The sequence below is a fragment of the Notolabrus celidotus genome, chromosome 19 (assembly GCF_009762535.1).
Source record: "Notolabrus celidotus isolate fNotCel1 chromosome 19, fNotCel1.pri, whole genome shotgun sequence".
Lineage (NCBI taxonomy): Eukaryota > Metazoa > Chordata > Actinopteri > Labriformes > Labridae > Notolabrus > Notolabrus celidotus.
In genome coordinates, this window is record NC_048290.1 from 30,234,392 (window position 1) to 30,254,792 (window position 20,401).

Sequence of the window (20,401 nt, forward strand, 5' to 3'; positions counted from 1 at the left end):
TCCCGGCATAATCAGAACTGCATTGTTCATTTTTAAATGATACCCCTTCAATTTATAAAACGCTCATCAGAAATTCATTACAAAATTCACGATTTATATTACAGTCTGCTCCCAAACAGTCTCTCAAATTTGCAGGATCATTGAGGCTTTTAAGTTCCCACTCTTTCCTTCTTCTTACCCCAATTCCCCCCTCTCTGTTTCCCCTCAATGCCCTTCACACAATTGTGTCCCTATACCCCTCACAGGCATCCAGAACCCTCCTGTTCCCCCTCTTATCCCTCTGCAGCCCCCCCTGGATGAGAATACAAAGCAGAGTAATTTCATGGCTAAGCAGGCCAGATAATCAGCAGTCATATTTCACAGCAAAAGGAATGCAGACGCAGACACTGGTCAGGGTTGGTGAGCTGAAAGTGTCAGTGCAATCATTCATGTGAGATGCTATTTTTTTCGGTATGTTAATCTTAATGTCTGCTTGTTGTCCACTATTCTATTTCTCTGTGTAAATGTACTTGATTCCATTATTCCTGTTCTCAATACTCTTCATGCATCCATCCAAGCCTGCAAAAGAAACAAAAACCCTGAAAGAACTACTTCTCTTTTGTGCTTTTATTTGAGATTTAGGCAGGGGTTTAACAACATGTCATTGCAGGTGCAGCTGCAGCTGCAACATTAGTCAAAACATTGCATCATTACAATTTGCATCCAAGGTTAAGTGTTTGATTGTTCAAGAAATATCCACAGGAGATGTAATTCAAGTAATAAGTGCTATGTTAATGTTACTCTGCAGTTTAGCACATAGTCAGAGTCAAACTTAACCCCTTATATGAGTTGATTTCATTATAATGTAAGACAGAAATATGCAATACATGTTTAAGGATTTTTTGTGCTTTGACTTTTCTTTACTGTGAGTATATGAGTTGTTTGCTGCCATGACTCCTCATTGTGTTTCTGTTTATCTGTGTGCTCCAGGTGTGTTTGCCTTTGGTCTGTTTGCCACAGACATCTTTGTCAACGCAGGCCAGGTGGTGACAGGAGGTCTGTCGCCCTACTTCTTGTCTGTTTGCAAGCCCAACTACACAGGCACAGAGTGTCGTTTTAATCACCAGTTTATCGTCAACGGAAACATCTGCACTGGGCCCGCTGTTGTCGTGGAGAACGCCCGCCGATCCTTTCCCTCTAAGGACGCTTCACTGAGTGTTTACTCGGCCGTTTACCTGACGGTGAGCAGAATGTACATGAGCACAATGCCACATAATGAGGTTTAATGGGGGTGTTTCACAGAGAGAGATGTTGAAATAATGAGGAAAAACACAAGTACATAACAATTTATGATTGGGGTTTAAAAAAGAAGTGTAGTTTGATTCTTGCTTGGTTTGAGCATTTTTTACCAAACAGTTTTTTATCATGAGAATCTTTTCTGAAAGGAAATAAATCTCACCTAATGAACCTTTAGAACAGGGGTGTCAAACTCATTTCAGTTCAGGGGCCACATACAACCCAAGTTGATCTAGAGTGGGCCAAACTAAAATCATAATAACCTATAGGTAACGACAACACTACATGTTTCCCTTTGTTTTAGTGCAAAAAAGTACATTCTGTAAATGTTCCCATCTAATGAACTGTCTTTTTACATAAACAGCTGTTGTATTTTTCACCATGATGAGTCTCATAGTGGGCCAAATATTATATTCTGTAAGCACTGAAACCTGCTGCGAACACACCAAACACACAGGTTTCCCAGTCACCTTCCACACAGAGTGTGATGTTTACTGCAAAAGAACAGAGATTAGAATAATGAAGAAGGTAAAGTGGACTATTAAGGACCCTGCTGCTCCAGCATGAACAGTTTGCTTGTTGGACAGTGTTGTATGCAGGGGTCCAAAAAGTCACAAATCTCGACCAGATTATGCGAACTGAAAATATTCTTTTTCCACACTTTGAGAAAAACAGTCCCGGAGCGCTGTTCAGATGCGCTCTGTCAGCCGTCTGATTGTAGGACAAATTTGAAACAGTAGTTATGTTTATTGAAAAATTGCAGTTAATGTCTTCTCTGTAATTTTTTTCACTTTGCAAAGTAATCCTGTGGGCCAGATTGGAACCTCTGGCGGGCCGGTTTTGGCCCGCGGGCCGTATGTTTGACACCCCTGCTTTAGAAGAATTAAGGACTGTTGCTGAACCTAGCTATGACAAATGTTTACCCGGTTTTAAAGGATACACAGCATCACAGGGGTTAAGTTAAAGCGTTCAATCTTAGGCTGCATGGCAGTTTACACTGTTGCCCCACAACAAAAAGATTTCTGCTTTGAATTCCCCAGCCGAGCAGGATCCTTTCTGTGTGAGGGTTTGCATGTCCCTGTGCATGTGTGGCTTCTTCCCATTGTCAATAGACATGCTAGTCAAGTTAATTAGTGACTTTAAACTAGGGCTTGTTAATAAATCAATAACGATAATTATCATGATATCATTTTTCTCAACATAAATATAACAAATTATCAATAAATATTTGATATATTTAAACCTGTACTTATACACCCCAACCACTGGAAAGGGTGACATTCTTACTTAATAGACTTAATTAAATATACTTTAATGATGTGGGTAAAGGAAGAGCAGGAAGACTACATCTGCTGTGCATTTGGAACACGTTTACTGAACACTGAATAACCGTGATGCTTTCAATGTGCTGTGGGAAACAATATCACTCTGCCTGCAACTCTTAGTTATGTTAAAGGGTACTCTGTTAACTGATACATAGTATGCAATTTGATATTTCCTTTTTGTACATTTAAATGAGATTATGCAAGTTATTTCAACCTGAGAAAAATAAGACTCTACAAACTAAATCTTCACAAAAATGTCATCTTACACAGAAGACCGTCTTCTGTTAGCACCGTCAAAAATGAGGGATTCAAGAAGCTTAACTGAGTACTAAATTCCAGATACAAGCTAACTGTCTGGTTTCTTCAACTTTCACTCAGGAGCAAAAATCTGCCTCTAAATTTAAATGAAATAGTAATTTGATAATTATCCCGATAATTATAAATATCGACTAATATGAAAAATGTTATCGGGATAACATCTGTTTTAATATCGCCAAGCTCTACTTTAAACTGCCCAAAGGTGAGTGTGTGTGTGAATGCCTGTTCTCTACATGTTAGCTCTGTGATAGACTGGTGACCTATCCAGGGTGTGCCTTGACTCTCACCCAATGACATCTGGGATAGCCTCCAGCCCCCCTTTGACCCTCAATGGGAGTAATTGCAATGGAACCTTACCAAGTGCTTGTCCTCTTGTGTTGCAGTCAAAATGTAGAAATATAATGTTGAAGTAATGTATTAATTAATGTTGAGAAAGCAGCCTCTTAAAACGTAATGAAGTCTGTTAACAGCAGACTGAATGTTAACAGACTCCAGATATGATAAGGGTTCTGTTGGATTTTCATAAACTCTACTTGAGCCCAGTTATTTAATAAATCAACACACTCGTGGCACTTCAATTACGCACTTGGAACTGCATAAAAGTAATTCACATCTAGCTGTGAACATGTTTTTTTTAATTGAAAACACATATCCAAAAACTAGAGAGGAAAAAAGTTTTGACCCCGACAGTTGTGCATAAGAATAAGAAGGCTGTGTGCTTCATAGCATCTCTGAATCTTTGATGGAGGCATTGGCAAGGAGGGACTACCTTCATATTTCTTGAAAGCTTGTCAAGGAATGTTTGATACAAACACATAGCGGGTTCAGGGCTTTCTTTTAGAAATTGGTTGGAAGAACACATGAAGAATGGCTTTTTGAAGGGCTCTTTGAAGAGCTGCTAAATGATATCAGAGTGACGGAGGCGCGTAGCAGCTGAAGAGTGAAGAGAGAGTGCAGGAGAGTTGATCTTATCGGGAGCAGTGAATGAAATACAAGGATGTATTGTTGGTATAAAGATGATTTGAAATGCAGGAGATAAAACCTCAACAAGTCTGAACAAATGGAGAAATTACATTTGTGTTATCAACACTTACAGTCCCATCACATCTTTCAGTTATAGTGCAAGGTTTCCTTATCAACTAAATCCTCTATCTTCACAAAATCACTTTTTTTTAAGTGTTATTTCAATCAAATGGGGTATGTTTTTGTCATCTCAATTTAGTTCTTTCTGCTACACAGAGGAGGCTTTTCTCTCTTCTTCTTTTAAATAATATTGGATTCTATTTCTTTGGGAACACCTCTCTTCTTCTCTGGACTACTTAAACCTCTGGGACATGATAACTTATTTGTAACAGTCTTTGATCTCTTTTCTAGATGTACATCACCAGCACCATCAAGACCAAGTCAAGCCGCCTGGCCAAGCCTGTACTCTGTCTGGGCACACTCTGTTCTGCCTTCCTTACAGGCCTCAACCGAGTCTCAGAGTACCGAAACCACTGTTCAGACGTAGTGGCTGGTTTTATACTGGGATCAGCTGTTGCTCTGTTTTTGGTGAGTATGATAGAAGAAGTTTGGAGAAGGGATTAGTGGAAAGGAGAAAAAGAGAATATGATTATTCTTGGTTGGATTCTGGTCATTCATTATTTCAGATTATTGAAATAATCTCCAGTTTCCTTTTGGTACCAACCCAAACTATTAATTAAACCATTCACAAAGGCTGCAGACCTTCACAAAGATTCCAACATGCTTTCAAGGCCAGTGTTTTTGTCATAAATTCTACTGCACAGAATATCTGTTAAAATATAGTTAAATGAGTCTTTAATGACATTAGTTTTTTTTTAAAGGTGACATATATCACGCTTTTTTCATCAATATATATTGGTCTAAGAGGTCCCCAAAACATGTCTTTAAAGTTTATGCTCAAAAAAACACTTTGAAATCAGATTTTGGCATGTCTGAAGAACCCTCTTCTTCAGTCCTCCTCAGAACACTCTGTTTTCTCTCTGACCACGCCCCCTCAGGAAGTGGGTGTGGCCTCGGCTCTCCAGCACGTTGATCTAATGTTTACATGTTGGCTGAATATACACGGCTGCTCAGAGATCACGTTACTTCAACCCTCTGAATCTGATCCAGAATCTGATCCTGACAGAGAGGCGCCTGTAGCAGGACCTTTCTGAACCATTGGTCACAGATTTAGTGTTTCTTGTTGTTTTATTTATCAGTATGTAGACGTGTGTCTTGGTACACAGCTACTAACATGTAGCTATGTGGCTATGCTAACTAGCGCTAGCACTTATCCATGACAAATAAAAATCATCCACTAGATCTTCAAATCTGCAGACGTGGGGAGTAAAACCGACCTCTACCAGAAAGGCAGCAGGACCTTTCTGAAGGATTGGTCACAGATTTAGTGTTTCTTGTTGTTTTATTTGTCAGTATGTAGACGTGTGTCTTGGTACACAGCTACAGCTACGACATGTAGCTGTGTAGCTATGCTAACTAGCGCTAGCACTTATCCATGATAAATAAAAATCATCCACTAGATCTTCAAATCTGCAGACGTGGGGAGTAAAACCGACCTTTGTGTTTATTAAGACAGCCTACAACTAGCATGCCTTCCTCCTAAGCTCCTTGTTAGCACACATTTGTGCAGGTAATGAAAAACAGAGGAGGGGATTCAGTATTATTTTATACAGTCTATGGGCTGAACAAGCTCCGAGCTCTGACTCCGTGACAGACCGGATATTGTTGTGACGTAACAAAAACACTGAAGTCTGAAACGGCTGGTTTCACACACATTTACAGAAAGGTGGAGAAATCAAAACAGGGGCAGAATGGATTTTTTTCATTCTCAGGGGGTTTGTAGACAGGGACACATATTTCAGGTAGAGAACCATTAAAAAGTCCATTTTGCATGATATGTCACCTTTAAAGATCAACATAGGGCATGCAAAAGTTTGATGCTTGTTTGTATCAATGAAGTAATGTGTAATGAGTTCTGAAACACCATTTTTGGTAAAGAAGGAAGAGTAGTTCATGAAAAGGTGATGTGAGAATGTGAAACAGGATGAAGCAGGGTTCAGACTCAGCTCGCAGGAGGTTCAGAGAGGAGTGCGTTTGGGTAGAGAGGGAAAAGTAAAGGATGGACTGGTTGGGGGAAAGGGGAGAAAAGAAGAAAAGAGAAAATACTGAGGTGGCACCTGGATTCTACTGAGATCAGCACTGCCTCTGGTTTTGAAAAAGCTCAGACAGGAAGGGTAGTGAGAGGCAGAAGGAGCAAAAAAAAACGAGTCTTTTGGAGGAGGTGAACAGTTCTTGTTACTTTTGTTGTGTGTCTTATGAAATAAAATGACTCAACAGGGTCTGAATTTAGCAGACTGTGCTAGGGTTGCTCAGCAGGGCATGTCCCCGCCCTGCTGTCTTTAATATGATATTATCAGCCTACTGTGAAGTGTTGCCAAACTGTTTGGCTCTACTGTAAATTGAAATGGTTATGTCAACACCAGATTTTGTGCTGAGTTCACAGGCAGTGTGGTTATTACAGCTGTAATCCTCACCTTGTTTTTGGATAAGGAGGGGCACAAAGCTCATTTAGGAGAAAGGAAGGTGAGGAGATATCCGAGAAAATAAAAAGGAAGTGGTTTGCTGTCTCAGAGGCCTCATTCCATGTTGCCTCTGGACGTTGAGCTTCAAAGCAGGAAACCTGGAGGGAGCTGAGAGAAGACGGGAGACATGAATGGGAGACTGCTAAAAATAGTTTCAGAGTTTGTTATGTTTATTTGATGTGGTTGCTTTTTCATTTGAACAAGGAGAAAAATGATTAAATGACATTTCTCACAGAGAAACTCTTCAAATATTTGTACAGCTCTAAATACAAACATTCAGGAATCCACCCAATTTGGAAAGGATGACTTGTTTGGGAACAATGATTGGATATAAAAACTGTTCAGAAACATTGATTGAATCTTAAGATATTTAACTGGGCAAGCAAAAAGTCTTATCTCCTTGTGGCTCTATAAAATGGTAAGGGAACCCCAGAGAAAGAAGGCTTCACCAGGCCTTGTATGGCTGTAACAATTTTCAAACCAAATACTTAGGAGATATTTTCAAAAGGGTCAGCTGAGAAACCAGTGCCAAAAGGCCATATATGATGCAAGGTACTTTAGAAATGGCATTGCCTTGCACAAAACTTGCCTTTTTTTTATTATTACTATTTGTACTTATTATATGCCTAACCTGAGTATTATATTTAGGATCAGTAAACTTTAGAGTTTTGCAAAACAAAAAAACAATCAATCAATCTTTATTTGTATAGCGCCAAATCACAACAACATTATCTCAAGACGCTTTTAAAAACAAAGCAGGTCCAGACGATACTCTATGTTCAATTATTAACAAAGACTTAACACCAAGACAGGATATGATCCAGTCCCCTCTTACTGACAGGACTCGATCTAATCTCATCTTAATCCACCATGAGCATTGCACCTCACAGTATTTAGCAAGTTGCAGCGGCAAGGAAAACCTTCCTTTTAACAGGGAGAAACCTCGAGCAGAACCAGACTCATGTTAGACAGCCATGTCCCTCGAGTTGATGTTGCAAAGAAGGATAGAGGAGAATAAGAGAGAGAGGGAGCGATTAAAGTGATGAGACGGATAGTAGTAGTAGCTGTTGCTGCTGGAGTCTGGAACGTCCATAGCAGCAGGACGTCTACGGCAGCAAGAAAATGTATTATTATTAACATTAATAAGATAAATATTAAAATATTGATTACTACAGTGTAGGGGTGACCCCAAATAGTGGAATATTAGACGATTCGTTCTAACGAGCCTTAGTGGACTGCCAATCTCATAATTGAATATTTGCATATGAAAAGTGGATCATTCCATTCAAACCATGGGGGTGCTCAATGTCTAATTTTACATTATTTTCCTGTTTCCTGTAAAAATAGTGTCTCATATATCCTGTTTTTACATAAATGTAGACTTATTTAATGTAATTCTGAGAACAGCTCTTGAAGTGTTAAATCTCCTTAAAGTGGTAATTAAATCTCCCCTGGTAATTAAAGGTGGACTCTCCCATTTAGCGGGGACCTGTGGAGCAGACGTACCTCAGCTGGTCTTTAAATCTTTCTACGTTCATGGCAGCTCAAAATGTCAGGAAATAAAACTTCAGTTGATCCTTAAAACTAGTGATGAAGATGAGGAGCAGCTTCATGAAGAGGGCTGTGAGATCAAGGATTACCGGACCACACAAAAACTGTACGGGGCCAAAAGAACCAGGAGGGATACCTAAAGCTGTCTGAAGCCTCAGAAACAATCCACAGCATCCCATCCACCTCCACACCATCAGAGAGGATATTCTCAAAGAGTCAACAAAGACAGGAGCGCACTTCTGCCCGTACACACGATGGTTTTCCTCACGTACAATTTGAAAAGACTCAAGCGGACAAAGACGAGATGAAAGACTGTTTTAAAAGGTTCTGTTAAGAGATTTAAAAACCCTTTAGCTGGTTCAGGTTTGATTATGAACATTATACAAATTTTTAGCCTTAAGTTGGACAAACTACCCTCTGCAGTGCTGCTCTCCTCTGTGTGAACACTGTTTAAATATCTCCTGATTCCTTACTCTATAGTGGAGCGTTGTTCCTTATTTGAGTTTTCTCTCCTTCATCATCTCGTTGTTTTTGCAATATAGATTTAAAAAATCTAAGTTTAATGCTTATAATATTCTGTTGTCCCTTTTACTTTAAGCTATGAGTCTCTTAATTGTAAAGGGTTATGTGTAATATTGTCATGTGGTCACCATCATGCAGACTTTGGGTCAATAAGGAAAAACAACAAACATTCCACTATTCGTCGACTATGGGCAAAATCTGATGAATCAGATTCAACTAAGCAAATCCTTAGTCGGGCTCACCCCTACTACAGTGTCAATAATTCTGAAAAGAAGACAACACATGGATTTGTTATATCTTTGCTAATCAACTTGTGTACCATACACTGCAAAACAGTACGCCAAAACCATCATTTAGTACCAATGCAAGATGGTTGAAAAGGTGACATATCATGCAAAATTGACTTTTTAATGGTTCTCTACCTGAAATATGTTTCCCTGGCATGTCTACAAACCCCCCGAGAATGAAAAGAATCCATTCTGCCCCTGTTCTGATTTCTCCACCTTTCTGTAAATGTGTGTGAAACGAGCCGTTTCAGACTTCAGTGTTTTTGTTACGTCACAACAATATCCGGTCTGTCACGGAGTCAGAGCTCGGAGCTTGTTCAGCCCATACACTGTATAAAATACAACTCAACCCCTCCTCTGTTTTTCATTACCTGCACAAATATGTGCCAACAAGGAGCTTAGGAGGGAGGCATGCTAGTTGTAGGCTTTCTTAATAAACACAAAGGTCGGTTTTACTCCCCACGTCTGCAGATTTGAAGATCTAGTGGATGATTTTTATTTGTCATGGATAAGTGCTAGCGCTAATTAGCATAGCCACATAGCTATATGTTCATAGCTGTAGCTGTAGCTGTAGCTGTGTACCAAGACACACGTCTACATACTGACAAATAAAACAACAAGAAACACAGAATCTGTGACCAATCCTTCATAAAAGGTCCTGCTGCCTTTCTGGCAGAGGTCGGTTTTACTCCCCACGTCTGCAGATTTGAAGATCTAGTGGATGATTTATCATGGATAAGTGCTAGCGCTAGTTAGCATAGCCACATAGCTACATGTTCGTAGCTGTGTACCAAGACACACGTCTACATACTGATAAATAAAACAACAAGAAACACTAAATCTATGACCAATCCTTCAGAAAGGTCCTGCTACAGGCGCCTCTCCGTCAGGATCAGATTCAGAGGGTTGAAGTAACGCGATCTCTGAGCAGCCGTGTATATTCAGCCAACATGTAAACATTAGATCAACGTGCTGGAGAGCCGAGGCACATCCACTTCCGGAGGGGGCGTGGTCAGAGGGAAAACAGAGTGTTCTGAGGAGGAATGAAGAAGAGGACTTTTCAGGCATGCCAAAATCTGATTGCAAAGTGTTTTTTTGAGCATAAACTTTAAATACATGTTTTTGGGACCTCTTAGACCAATATATATTGATGAAAAAAGCGTGATATGTCCCCTTTAAATCACTTTTGAATGTACCTTATTTTTATTTAAGTGAAGGACAATAAAGAGTGTCAGCTCTGAGATTTACTGAAAGATCTACAGGAACATAGGAAGGGGTCCAGATTGGGATAAGCGATAATTTGTGTATAAAGATAAATATAGTAGTTTAATTAGTTTGAATAGCAGGGTTTATTGGTGAATGGTATCAATCATAACCTTGCCATCGTATTATGGACTTGGAAGCTAAAAGCAAGTTGGGTACAGTGTGGTTCACATGGAGAAGCTTGTCCTTGGAACATGAGAAGGTGTGCTTTTAATGAAGGACATGAGCTTTCAATGATTGACCCATGAAAACCTGACAGACTCCCAGTCATTGGTCTCCAGAGAGAGATGAACACAAGGAAGTCAATCATCACCTCAGCATCTTTGAACCTCCTCATTTCCACCTTATTACCAGCAAACCATGAAGTGAGGGCAACTACACATCTGTCTAATGGTCCCGATGAAGCTCATCAGAATCTTGTCACCTCTAAACTGAGCCAATGGGATTAAGATATTAATTGGTACAAAGAGAGAAGAAAGCAGGTATAGCTCAAATCCCAGTGCTCACAGAGAGATGATCTGAATGGACTCATCAAACACTGACTGCCTTTGAAGAGGTTTGTCCTCTGTTGGCAGATTGAGGGATCAGTGTAAAGCACTCTGGCGAGAAGCTGCAGGATGATGTTCAAGAGACAGAAGTGACCACTTGATCCAGGACAAAATAGACAGACCATCAAGCGGGTCTTGCAAAAGAAAAGCCACTTAGATGTCAAAATGGCTTTCCATCTAAACCTCTAATCCTAGGCTCTTAGGATTCATAGTAATGCAATACAAAATAAATTGCTGACACATTTACATATTTGTTAGCACAAAGAATAAGAGTCTGGATCTTGTTGTTTTCTTTCTGCCCCTTTATAATGCAAGTGTGGAAAACAAAGGTAGACTGCAACTTGGACAAGCCTGTCTTAGCATGGATGACGAGATGCAATGATGGAAAGAAAGCAGTGTCCCATTGTCTTCGGGGATTCACCTCAGTTGAATGAAATCAGGGAAGCTGAAACTGCACTGAAATGTATTTGAAGAAGCAGGATGGTTGTAGCTTTGGGAAACATTTCATTAAAAGCTAGATAATAACACTTCTTTAGGAACAAAGGCTGTCACCTTAGAGTTGAGCTTGAAGCATTCATTGAACATTTCTGACTTGCTCAAAACTCAACTTCTTTAAGAATTAATATGTTGGGTTTTTTTGCCTGCAGTGCTGGAGTCTTGTACTTAGATTGTGCTCCAACAGCTCTGATTCATTCATTTGATTGGTCTGGGAGCATTGGCAAAGCCCTCGTCATGAACCGCCACAAACAAGGAAACCTTGAGAGTTCTCCAGCAATGAATCGCCCGCTACATTTTCCTGCTTTGCCACTGCCGGAGGGCACGGTTGGCCTGGGGGCGAGATTCTCCCTCAGGCTGCCTTCTTTGATCAACTAGTCCATGGAGGAGTACAGAAATGGGGCAACCTTGGTGCTGTCTGTACTGTTTAAAGATCCTGACAGATGGGTAGAAAAGTGAATTCTTAAGTAAAATTAATTTACAAGAATTTAACTGAAATATAAATGAAGAATCAAGGCCTCAGTTCACAGTGCCTGCTGGGCCTCGTGCCACAAAGATGAACACCATCTCCTTTTACTGCGTTAAATGATAGCTTCATTTTGTAGACTCATGCAGTGTTTAATTGAACCTTTAGCCCTTTATATAAACTTTATATAACAGTGATATGTATATGGAGAAAGTATATGGCAGTATCCATCCAAAAGACTCATGGTGCACTTGTTTCCTTGTTGATGGGAACCTGATATATTAGTAACATAATGGTTGGAAAACAGTTTGATTCAACAATACATTTCATTTACATGTGGACATAAAGCAACGTTCCCTTTGACAAGGATTTTCATAATATATTACAGTGTATAAGGCCAATCAACCAGCAATCAATCAGTCTTTATTTCTATAGCGCCAAATCACAATAAACAGCATCTAAATTATTAACACAGACCCAACATCAAGACAGTCCTCCAGTCCCCTCTTAAGACAAGACTCAGTCTGATCTCATCTTAATCCACCCTGAGCATTGCACCTCGCAGTATTTAGCTAGTTACAGCAGCAAGGACAAACTTCCTTTAACAGGCAGAAACCTCCAGCTGGACCAGACTCATGTTAGACACACATCTGCTTCAACAAAAAATGTGGCTCTTGACTTAAGACCTCCCCTGTGTTCAGGTGTTATAGGAAACAAAAATTAAAATCGAATTAATCAATTAATACGGTTACATTATGCACTTACAAATTAAGTGTGTTTGCACTGTCATTGTTGACATGCTTTACAGGGGCAGTAGTCTCAGTCTGTAACACCAATAATATTTATCTGATGACTTCCTGAATGGAATTTTTCAAAATGTAATTAATGAATTTACAACATTTTAGCAGTCAAGGCATAAGATCAAAACCTTATGCATTTTGCTTGTTAAAAACTAATAATGTATATATGTATATTTATTAGGGGTGAGCCCGACTAAGGATTTGCTTAGTTGAATCTGATTCATCAGATTTTGCCCATAGTCGACTAATAGTCGAATGTTTGTTGTTTTTCTTTATTGACCCAAAGTCTGCATGATGGTGACCGCATGACAATATTACACATAACCCTTTACAATTAAGAGACTCATAGCTTAAAGTAAAAGAGACAACAGAATATTATAAGTATAAAACTTAGATTTTTTAAATCTATATTGCAAAAACAACGAGGTGATGAAGGAGAGAAAACTCAAATAAGACCACCATCAGTTAAACATGGAACAACGCTCCACTATAGAATAAAGAATCAGGAGATATTTAAACAGTGTTCACACAGAGGAGAGCAGCACTGTGGAGGGTAGTCCGTCCAACTTAAGACTAAACATTTGTATAATGTTCAAAATCAAACCTGAACCAGCTAAAGGGTTTTTAAATCTCTTAACAGAACCTTTTAAAACAGTCTTTCATCTCGTCTTTGTCCGCTTGAGTCTTTTCAAACTGTACGTGAGGAAAAACCATCGTGTGTACGGGCAGAAGTGCGCTCCTGTCTTTGTTGACTGTAAATCCTGTCTTTGAGAATATCCTCTCTGATGATGTGGAGGTGGATGGGATGCTGTGGATTGTTTTTGAGGCTTCGGACAGCTTTGGGTATTCCTCCTCGTTCTTTTGGCTCCTTACAGTTTTTGTGTGGTCTGGTAATCCTTGATCTCACAGCCCTCTTCATGAAGCTGCTCCTCATCTTCATCACTAGTTTTAGGATCAACTGAAGTTTTATTTTCTGACATTTTGAGCTGCTATGAACGTAGAAAGATTTAAAGGCCAGCTGAGGTACGTCTGCTCCACAGGTCCTGCTAAATGGGAGAGTCCACCTTTAATTACCAGGGGAGATTTAATTACCACTTTAAGGAGATTTAACACTTCAAGAGCTGTTCTCAGAATTACATTAAATAAGTCTATATTTATATAAAACAGGATATATGAGACACTATTTTTACAGGAAACAGGAAAATAATGTAAAATTAGACATTGAGCACCCCCATGGTTTGAATGGAATGATCCACGTTTCATATGCAAATATTCGACTATGAGATTGGCAGTCGACTAAGACTCGTTAGAACGAATCGTCCAATATTCCACTATTTGGGGTCACCCCTAATATTTATATATAAATACTTTTTAAATATAGACTTTAAAGTTACTGTGAGGAATTTTCAACAGGTTATGAAGGACACCGAAAATTACAGTAATGCACTTTATGACCTATAAAAACCCAGCAGCAACAAGGTTGACAACTTCTATATAACTTTTTAATGCCTGTAACTACGGTGGCCCTGAGAGCTCACAGCACTGCAACTTAAGAAAACACATGCAAAAAGACAAAACACAAGCAAATTAAGAAAACATCTTCATCAATTTGACAACACATGCGCAGCATTTAGAAAACGCACTGCAAAGACCACAACACAGCGGAAGTGTTTCCAGAGGACACCTAAAAGTGATGCTCACGTCCGGACACGCTTGTTGTAGAAGCAGATTTTTAGTCAAAGAGCTATTAAGGTTATCTTACCGTCAGTGGTGTTGGAAAATGAGCTAAAAAAGTGAGTGTTTTTGATTTATTTTAACATTGTGATCGCATGATTCAGCCTGTACTACAGTCCAGACGTGTGCATCAATTTGAAGGGTCCTCTGGAAACACTTCCGTTGTGTTGTGGTCTTTGCATCGTGTTTTTCTAATGTGTTATGGTCTTTGCATCACGTTTATCTAATGTGTTATGTTGTGGTCTTTGCAGCGCGTTTTCTAAATGCTGCGCATGTGTTGTCAAATTGATGAAGATGTTTTCTTAATTTGCTTGTGTTTTGTCTTTTTGCATGTGTTTTCTTAAGCTGCAGTGCTGTGAGCTCTCAGGGCCACCATATGTAACCACTGCAAGGGGGTAGATGTCACATAAGATGATTGACAGCATGCTGATTGATTGAAAGATACTCTTTTTTTAAGCCCCAGCAAAGATTTACAGTGAGTGATTGATTTGAGTGTTTAAAGAAAGCAGGGAGAACTTTTATCAATAACACTATTTCCACATGTAAAGAACAGGAACAGGAAAGAAAAGAGGTATCATTGTGTCCACAGAGGGCGCCAAAATCAATGCAAGGGAGCTTTTAAGTTGTCTCACTACAAGTATGTCCAGCTGAAAGTTTTATGTACTGATAAAAATACAATGATCCAGCTTCATATCAGTGTGTCTTCTTTTAACTTGTATCACTAATAAAGTTATACTGTCTTGGTCCTTCACAGGGTATATGTGTTGTGAACAACTTCAAAGGCGCCCACAGTGCAGCAGTTAAACAGAAAATTGAAGACTACCGTGGTCTGCCTCTGATGACTTTCCCCCGTGTAGAGAGCCCTCTTGAGACCCTCAGCGCACAGGTACATGAAAACACTTAACCTGGCATTCCAAAACTTAATCTTTGCGATGCACATTATCTCCCTCCATTAATTGGAAGAGTTCCCCCAAGACTGTGAGCTGAAATCAAAGTCCCCTTCAGATTTGGACTTCAGTGTACTGTAATTTAGTTTCCACTGTAATTTGCTGTGACTGTAATTCAATTTGTAAGACCCTAAATTTCCTGGAATTCCCACAGAGAAGGAGGATCTGACATGAATCATCTAGGGCACACTTGGAGTATGACTAACATATTTTGTTGATTATTCTTTCTTTCTTTCTTTCTTTCTTTCTTTCTTTCTTTCTTTCTTTCTTTCTTTCTTTCTTTCTTTCTCTCTTTCTTTCCTTGTTTCTTTCTTTCTTTCTACTTGCCTTTATTCTTGTCTTTTTCACAAAAAGCCATGACATATGTTGAGAATAAAATACAGGCATGCCATTTTGCACTACACCCACGCCCCACCTCCCACATATGCACAGAAAGACACAAACAACACGAGCACTCCTGAAACTCTTTGACAATGATTTCCCTCTACTTTTCCCCTTTCATGTCTCCTTTCCCTTTATATTCCTTCCTACCTCTCCCTGTCCTCAAACTGGTTTCTCCATCCCTCCTCCCACATCAATTTTCAGAACCACTCAGCATCGATGACGGAGGTCACATGACTAAGGGGGCAGCACCGGGTCACGTTTGCGTCTCCACAGCACTTCCAGACACAATGACAAGGACGCATGCCACGTGGCTCCGAATGCTTTAAAAAACCCACTCCTGATATATCTGTATAATTCACCGGGGGGACAAAATACACCATGTTTCTGGTGGTTCTCATTTAGTTGGGCTATGCTCAATTCAACCTGCCAAGGCGCACAGATTGCATCAGTGGCAAAATAACCTAAGGCAAACTTAAGCACAGATTGTTTTTCCAGATATTTGGAACCATTTAGAGCATGAGGCATTTTTTCCCTCCAAGGTGTGCTGTTTGTAGTTAGAGGAAGCTGTTTTGTACATTTTGTATGAGCGAGTGCTGTAGCCTATCCTGATGGTGTTAACCTGCACACTTCCAGTCAGCTGACTCACTCTGTTCCCCATCACATCCTGTAAGGTGACTTGCCTCGTCGATCACCACATCTCTTCTCCTCAGTCTGAAAAATCTGCTATTGAAAAACATATTGATGTTGTTGTTCTGTGATGTTTGTCATTTGTACAGAAAAAAGACGAAATCCTTCTTTTTATTATCTCTCTCTGTACATTGATTGACCATGTCAGGTCATATTTTGTAAAGATTTTTGTCAATCTGTAAGACTATTATGATCCATTTGGACCTGTTTGCCTGCTGTAAACCTGGATATGTTTTGGTATCAGTTTAGGTGTTTTGCGGAACGACCCCTCTCCCCTTTGGAGGAAGTGACAAGGAAGAGTCAGTGACATCCTCCAAGTCGGAAAATGGGGTTTGGCACTTACAGTGCCCTGTTATCAGCCAGAATGAAAATGAAACATGATTGGTTGAAATTGTCAATATGAGTGCATATCACCCCTATTTCCTGCTTCTCTGTGATGTTAATAGGAATTTTTCTACAAAGTGGTCTAGTGAGGCCTGTGTCAGATGTACCTTAAAGATTTCACTGGGATGGCTTTACGGTTTAATTTAAACTGCAATCCCAATGGAAAAAAAATCCTTACAAAATACATGGGAAAAGAAAAAAAAACTGAAATGCTCTTTGGAGTGGAACTGAGTGACTTACTTAAGGTCTGGCTAGCCCTTTTAATGGAACCCAGGCTATGACTCCTGCGTCACTATTCCTCTTTGAGGCACCCCTCCCCCTCCGTAACCCTCCAGTGGATTGTGATGCAATGTTGTGAATCCATTTCCCATTGGAAGATACGCCCAGCATGACAAGAAGTCAAGGTGTTTTATAGATATTCATGATTTGAATTATACTCATTATCATTGTGATTATAAATGTCTTTTACTTTGAGAACAAAAAAAGGTGTTTCATCTGAAATGCTACATATATTTTTTTCTTGGTTTGTTCACAAATTAAATAGTAAGTAGCAACTGTGTTCTCTTGTGGTTTTTTTTCATTTAATGTCAAATGCTCCAGTTTAAGTTACAAGATTTATTAATTGTTCGTTGTAACAACGTGTAGACAGAGACAAAGAGGACAGTAGGTTAGAGACATAAAGAATAACATCACAGTCCCTATTTTACTCTAATATAGAACTGAGACTGGTGCAGGACATCTTGTTAGCCAGCTTCAGTCCTAACTATACTTTGCTGAAAAACCAAGAAACTTTGCTTCTGTGTGTAAGAAAGTGTTGAGATTTCTTTTTCTGACCTCTAATATTTTGCCCCGAGTTAAGCATTACAGGAAGACCTAATATCCAATTTTTGTGGCTCATTTACAGTCTAAAAGTGTGATCACATCAGCACATTATTACATTTTTTAATGACAACATTTTACAAAATTAACCTCTGAATAAAGATGTAACATCGTGGTTCCAGTGTGGCTAATGATTATTAAGCACATAACTATGATACTGATGCTGGGGCTCTTACCTCAAAGTGTTATTGTGTACTTAACTGGGTAATGGCACACACCGTGTATAAAGGCCTGTCAAGTTATTATTTATTTTAGTTGCATGATCGCCAATAGTTAATTTCCAATTATCCAATTATCACTTAAATCACAAAAACCTAACCCTCCTATTGTCCTTGGGGTCAATTGGACCCCATTCAATGTTTAACGTCTCTAAATGAATGACTAACATCATTTTTTTGGCTTCATATTTCATGACTTTTCCTAATTTAATGGGGACAACTTGGAAAACATAAAATTAAAATGTTTATGTTCCAATTTCCTGTAAAAAAACAAAAAAAAGACCTCAGTGTTCCTTGGGGTCAATTTGACCCCAGGCTTTTTTTTAGCTGTATATAACATAAGAAATGTCAACATTTTACACACATTTGTTTCGGTTGTTTTAGATGATATTGAGATCACTATAACCAAGGACACTTCAGCATGTGACTGCAACCTCTAGATTGAGATATAATATTTCCAGCCACCATGTCTTTAAAGACATTTAATTTTGTTTTACAAATAAAGTCCTTCTAAATGCTTTAAATTATGTTTATGCTTGAAATATATTTTATTTAAATGACTATTTAGGTAGTCAACAAAGAAACATGAAGTACCTGACATAAACCTGGGTAACAATCAGTTTCTGGAGGTTTAAATTGCTGGGGTCAAATTGACCCCAAGGATAAAAGATGTTATTAAATTTAAGGGTAACAGGAGGGTTAAAGGCCCTGTGAGGAGTTTTGAACTGGTTTAGAAACAGACTAAAAATGATACTGATGCCTCTTTATGACCTTCAATAGCAAACAAGTCCATCAGCAGCAACACTGACACCTTCTCTGTTGTAATTTTTAATGCCTGAAACCGCCCTGGGGGGGTAGGTGCCAGACCAGATGATGGATATCTTGCTTCAGAAACAGCCTTTCTTTGACTGTTTTCATGGAAAATAATCACATTGCCTGATAAAGTTGACGTTTGAACACAACAGGATGAGGCTTTTGTTGAAAACACTACTTTTGCATGTATAGGACAAGAGATAAGAGGTATCACTTTGTCCACAGGGGGGGCGCCAGAATCGATACAAAACAAAAGTTCCTCACAGCACCTTTAAAGTGATAATTTTCAAGTTTTAAATACTCTTAGCAACATTGGAGTGGACAAATATGCTTGGGGTTCTATCTCAGATCTCACTGTCCACAAGCCAAAGTGTAACCCCAAAGTTTATGTATAAGATTTGAAAGGGTTAATGTGAAATGTGATGTTAAAGCACCCTGGGTGGTCAGAAGACTATAGAAAGAGCTATATGAACACAGTCCATTTACCATTTACCAAATGTATAATTATTATTATTATTGCAACATTCCAAAACAATGAAAAACGCTGTCAGGAAATCTCTCCAGAATAACCTCAAAAGGTAATTCATGCTCAAAATTACACTGAAAGCATAGCATGGCCAACCCAACAAGATCTGCATGTTGACCAGAGTGTAACATTACTAAGTAACACTAAAACAATGTGGTGTCCAATTTGTAAAGGGAGCTAAATATCCCCTGTTTTTTTTAAGCAGCTCAACGCAAAGTGGGGGACCTAATGCATCACAATCAGTGTTGGGAGTAACGCGTTACAAAAGTAACGCAATTACAGTAATGTATTACTATTTGCTGTAACGCAGTAATATAACGCATTACTAATACATTTTCGGTAATATTTTACTCGTTACAATCTAAGTAACGCGCGTTACAACGCATTTTAACCCGTTTAGCTGTTGTTTTTTAAAGAATTCACCAACACCGCGAGACATCCCGACAACAGAAAAAAGCCGGGACTCGGGAACAAGCGCGATTTCCTGTTGAGGCTGGGATGACAACAGACACGACGCTGGACTCTACATTTGCGCGATGGACATTCGCCCATTATTTTCAGTTCCTCGAAGAGAAGGAGAAAAACATAATTGTAAAATGCAACTTGTGTGCGACACCGAGGGAACTCTCGACGTCAAAAATAGCACGAGCAACTTAAAGAAACACCTGGACCGGTGCCACGCTAACACTAAGCTGAAAGAGAGGGATGCACCTGTGGAGAAGAGAAAGAAAAAAGAGGACGAGCATACGGGACAGACAAAGCAACAAAAGTTAAGTTTCTCTCGGTCTGCCATGGTTCTTGAAGCCAGAGAAGTGAGGAGACTGGTGGCAGAATTTATTGTGGAAGACATGCACTCCCTATCAACGGTAGAATCGCCAGCGTTCAGAAAGCTTGTCAGCAAAAATCCCCGTGAGCAGTAACGACAAGGTAAGCTAACGTTGTCATAGAGAGTGGGCTATGCAGCCATGTATCTACCATGTGTCCATTCAGTGCATGGCATCTGTGTGCTGTAAGCTTGAATTAAAAGAGAATAAAATAATAGAAACTAAAAGAAAAAGAGATTGTGTGTTTGTCATATTATAAGGCTATAGGCTATGTTATAGTGGGCTCTAACTCTATTTTGTTTCATATGAATAGGCCAGGACTTTAAATATTTGCAGCATCTCCATCATAACTTACAGACTTTGATCCTTTGTCTGCTTGTATGATTCTTTTTTTTTTTTTTTTTTTTTTTTTTTTTTTTTTTTTTCTCTTTTTTTCTTTCTCCTCTTGTCTGCATATATATTTCTGGTTTGTGTCATGTTTGTCACAAACTGTCAAATATTCATGCAATTTATTCTTGCAGCAAAAGAAAAGAAAGAAACCCTTTTTCTT

At 39.2% G+C, this 20,401-nt stretch overlaps 1 protein-coding gene across 1 annotated transcript in view; it reads left to right on the plus strand.

Moving 5' to 3' along the window:
• The window catches only part of plppr1 (phospholipid phosphatase related 1), a 107,568-nt gene extending 90,425 nt beyond the window's left edge, over positions 1 to 17,143 (plus strand). Inside the window, exons 5-8 of the mRNA XM_034708984.1 lie at positions 970 to 1,220; positions 4,293 to 4,469; positions 14,944 to 15,075; positions 15,491 to 17,143. Coding sequence (XP_034564875.1) covers positions 970 to 1,220; positions 4,293 to 4,469; positions 14,944 to 15,075; positions 15,491 to 15,496 — 566 coding nt within the window. The 3' untranslated portion in view covers positions 15,497 to 17,143. The remainder of the gene's footprint in view (positions 1 to 969; positions 1,221 to 4,292; positions 4,470 to 14,943; positions 15,076 to 15,490) is intronic.
• The last annotated feature ends 3,258 nt before the right edge of the window (positions 17,144 to 20,401 follow it).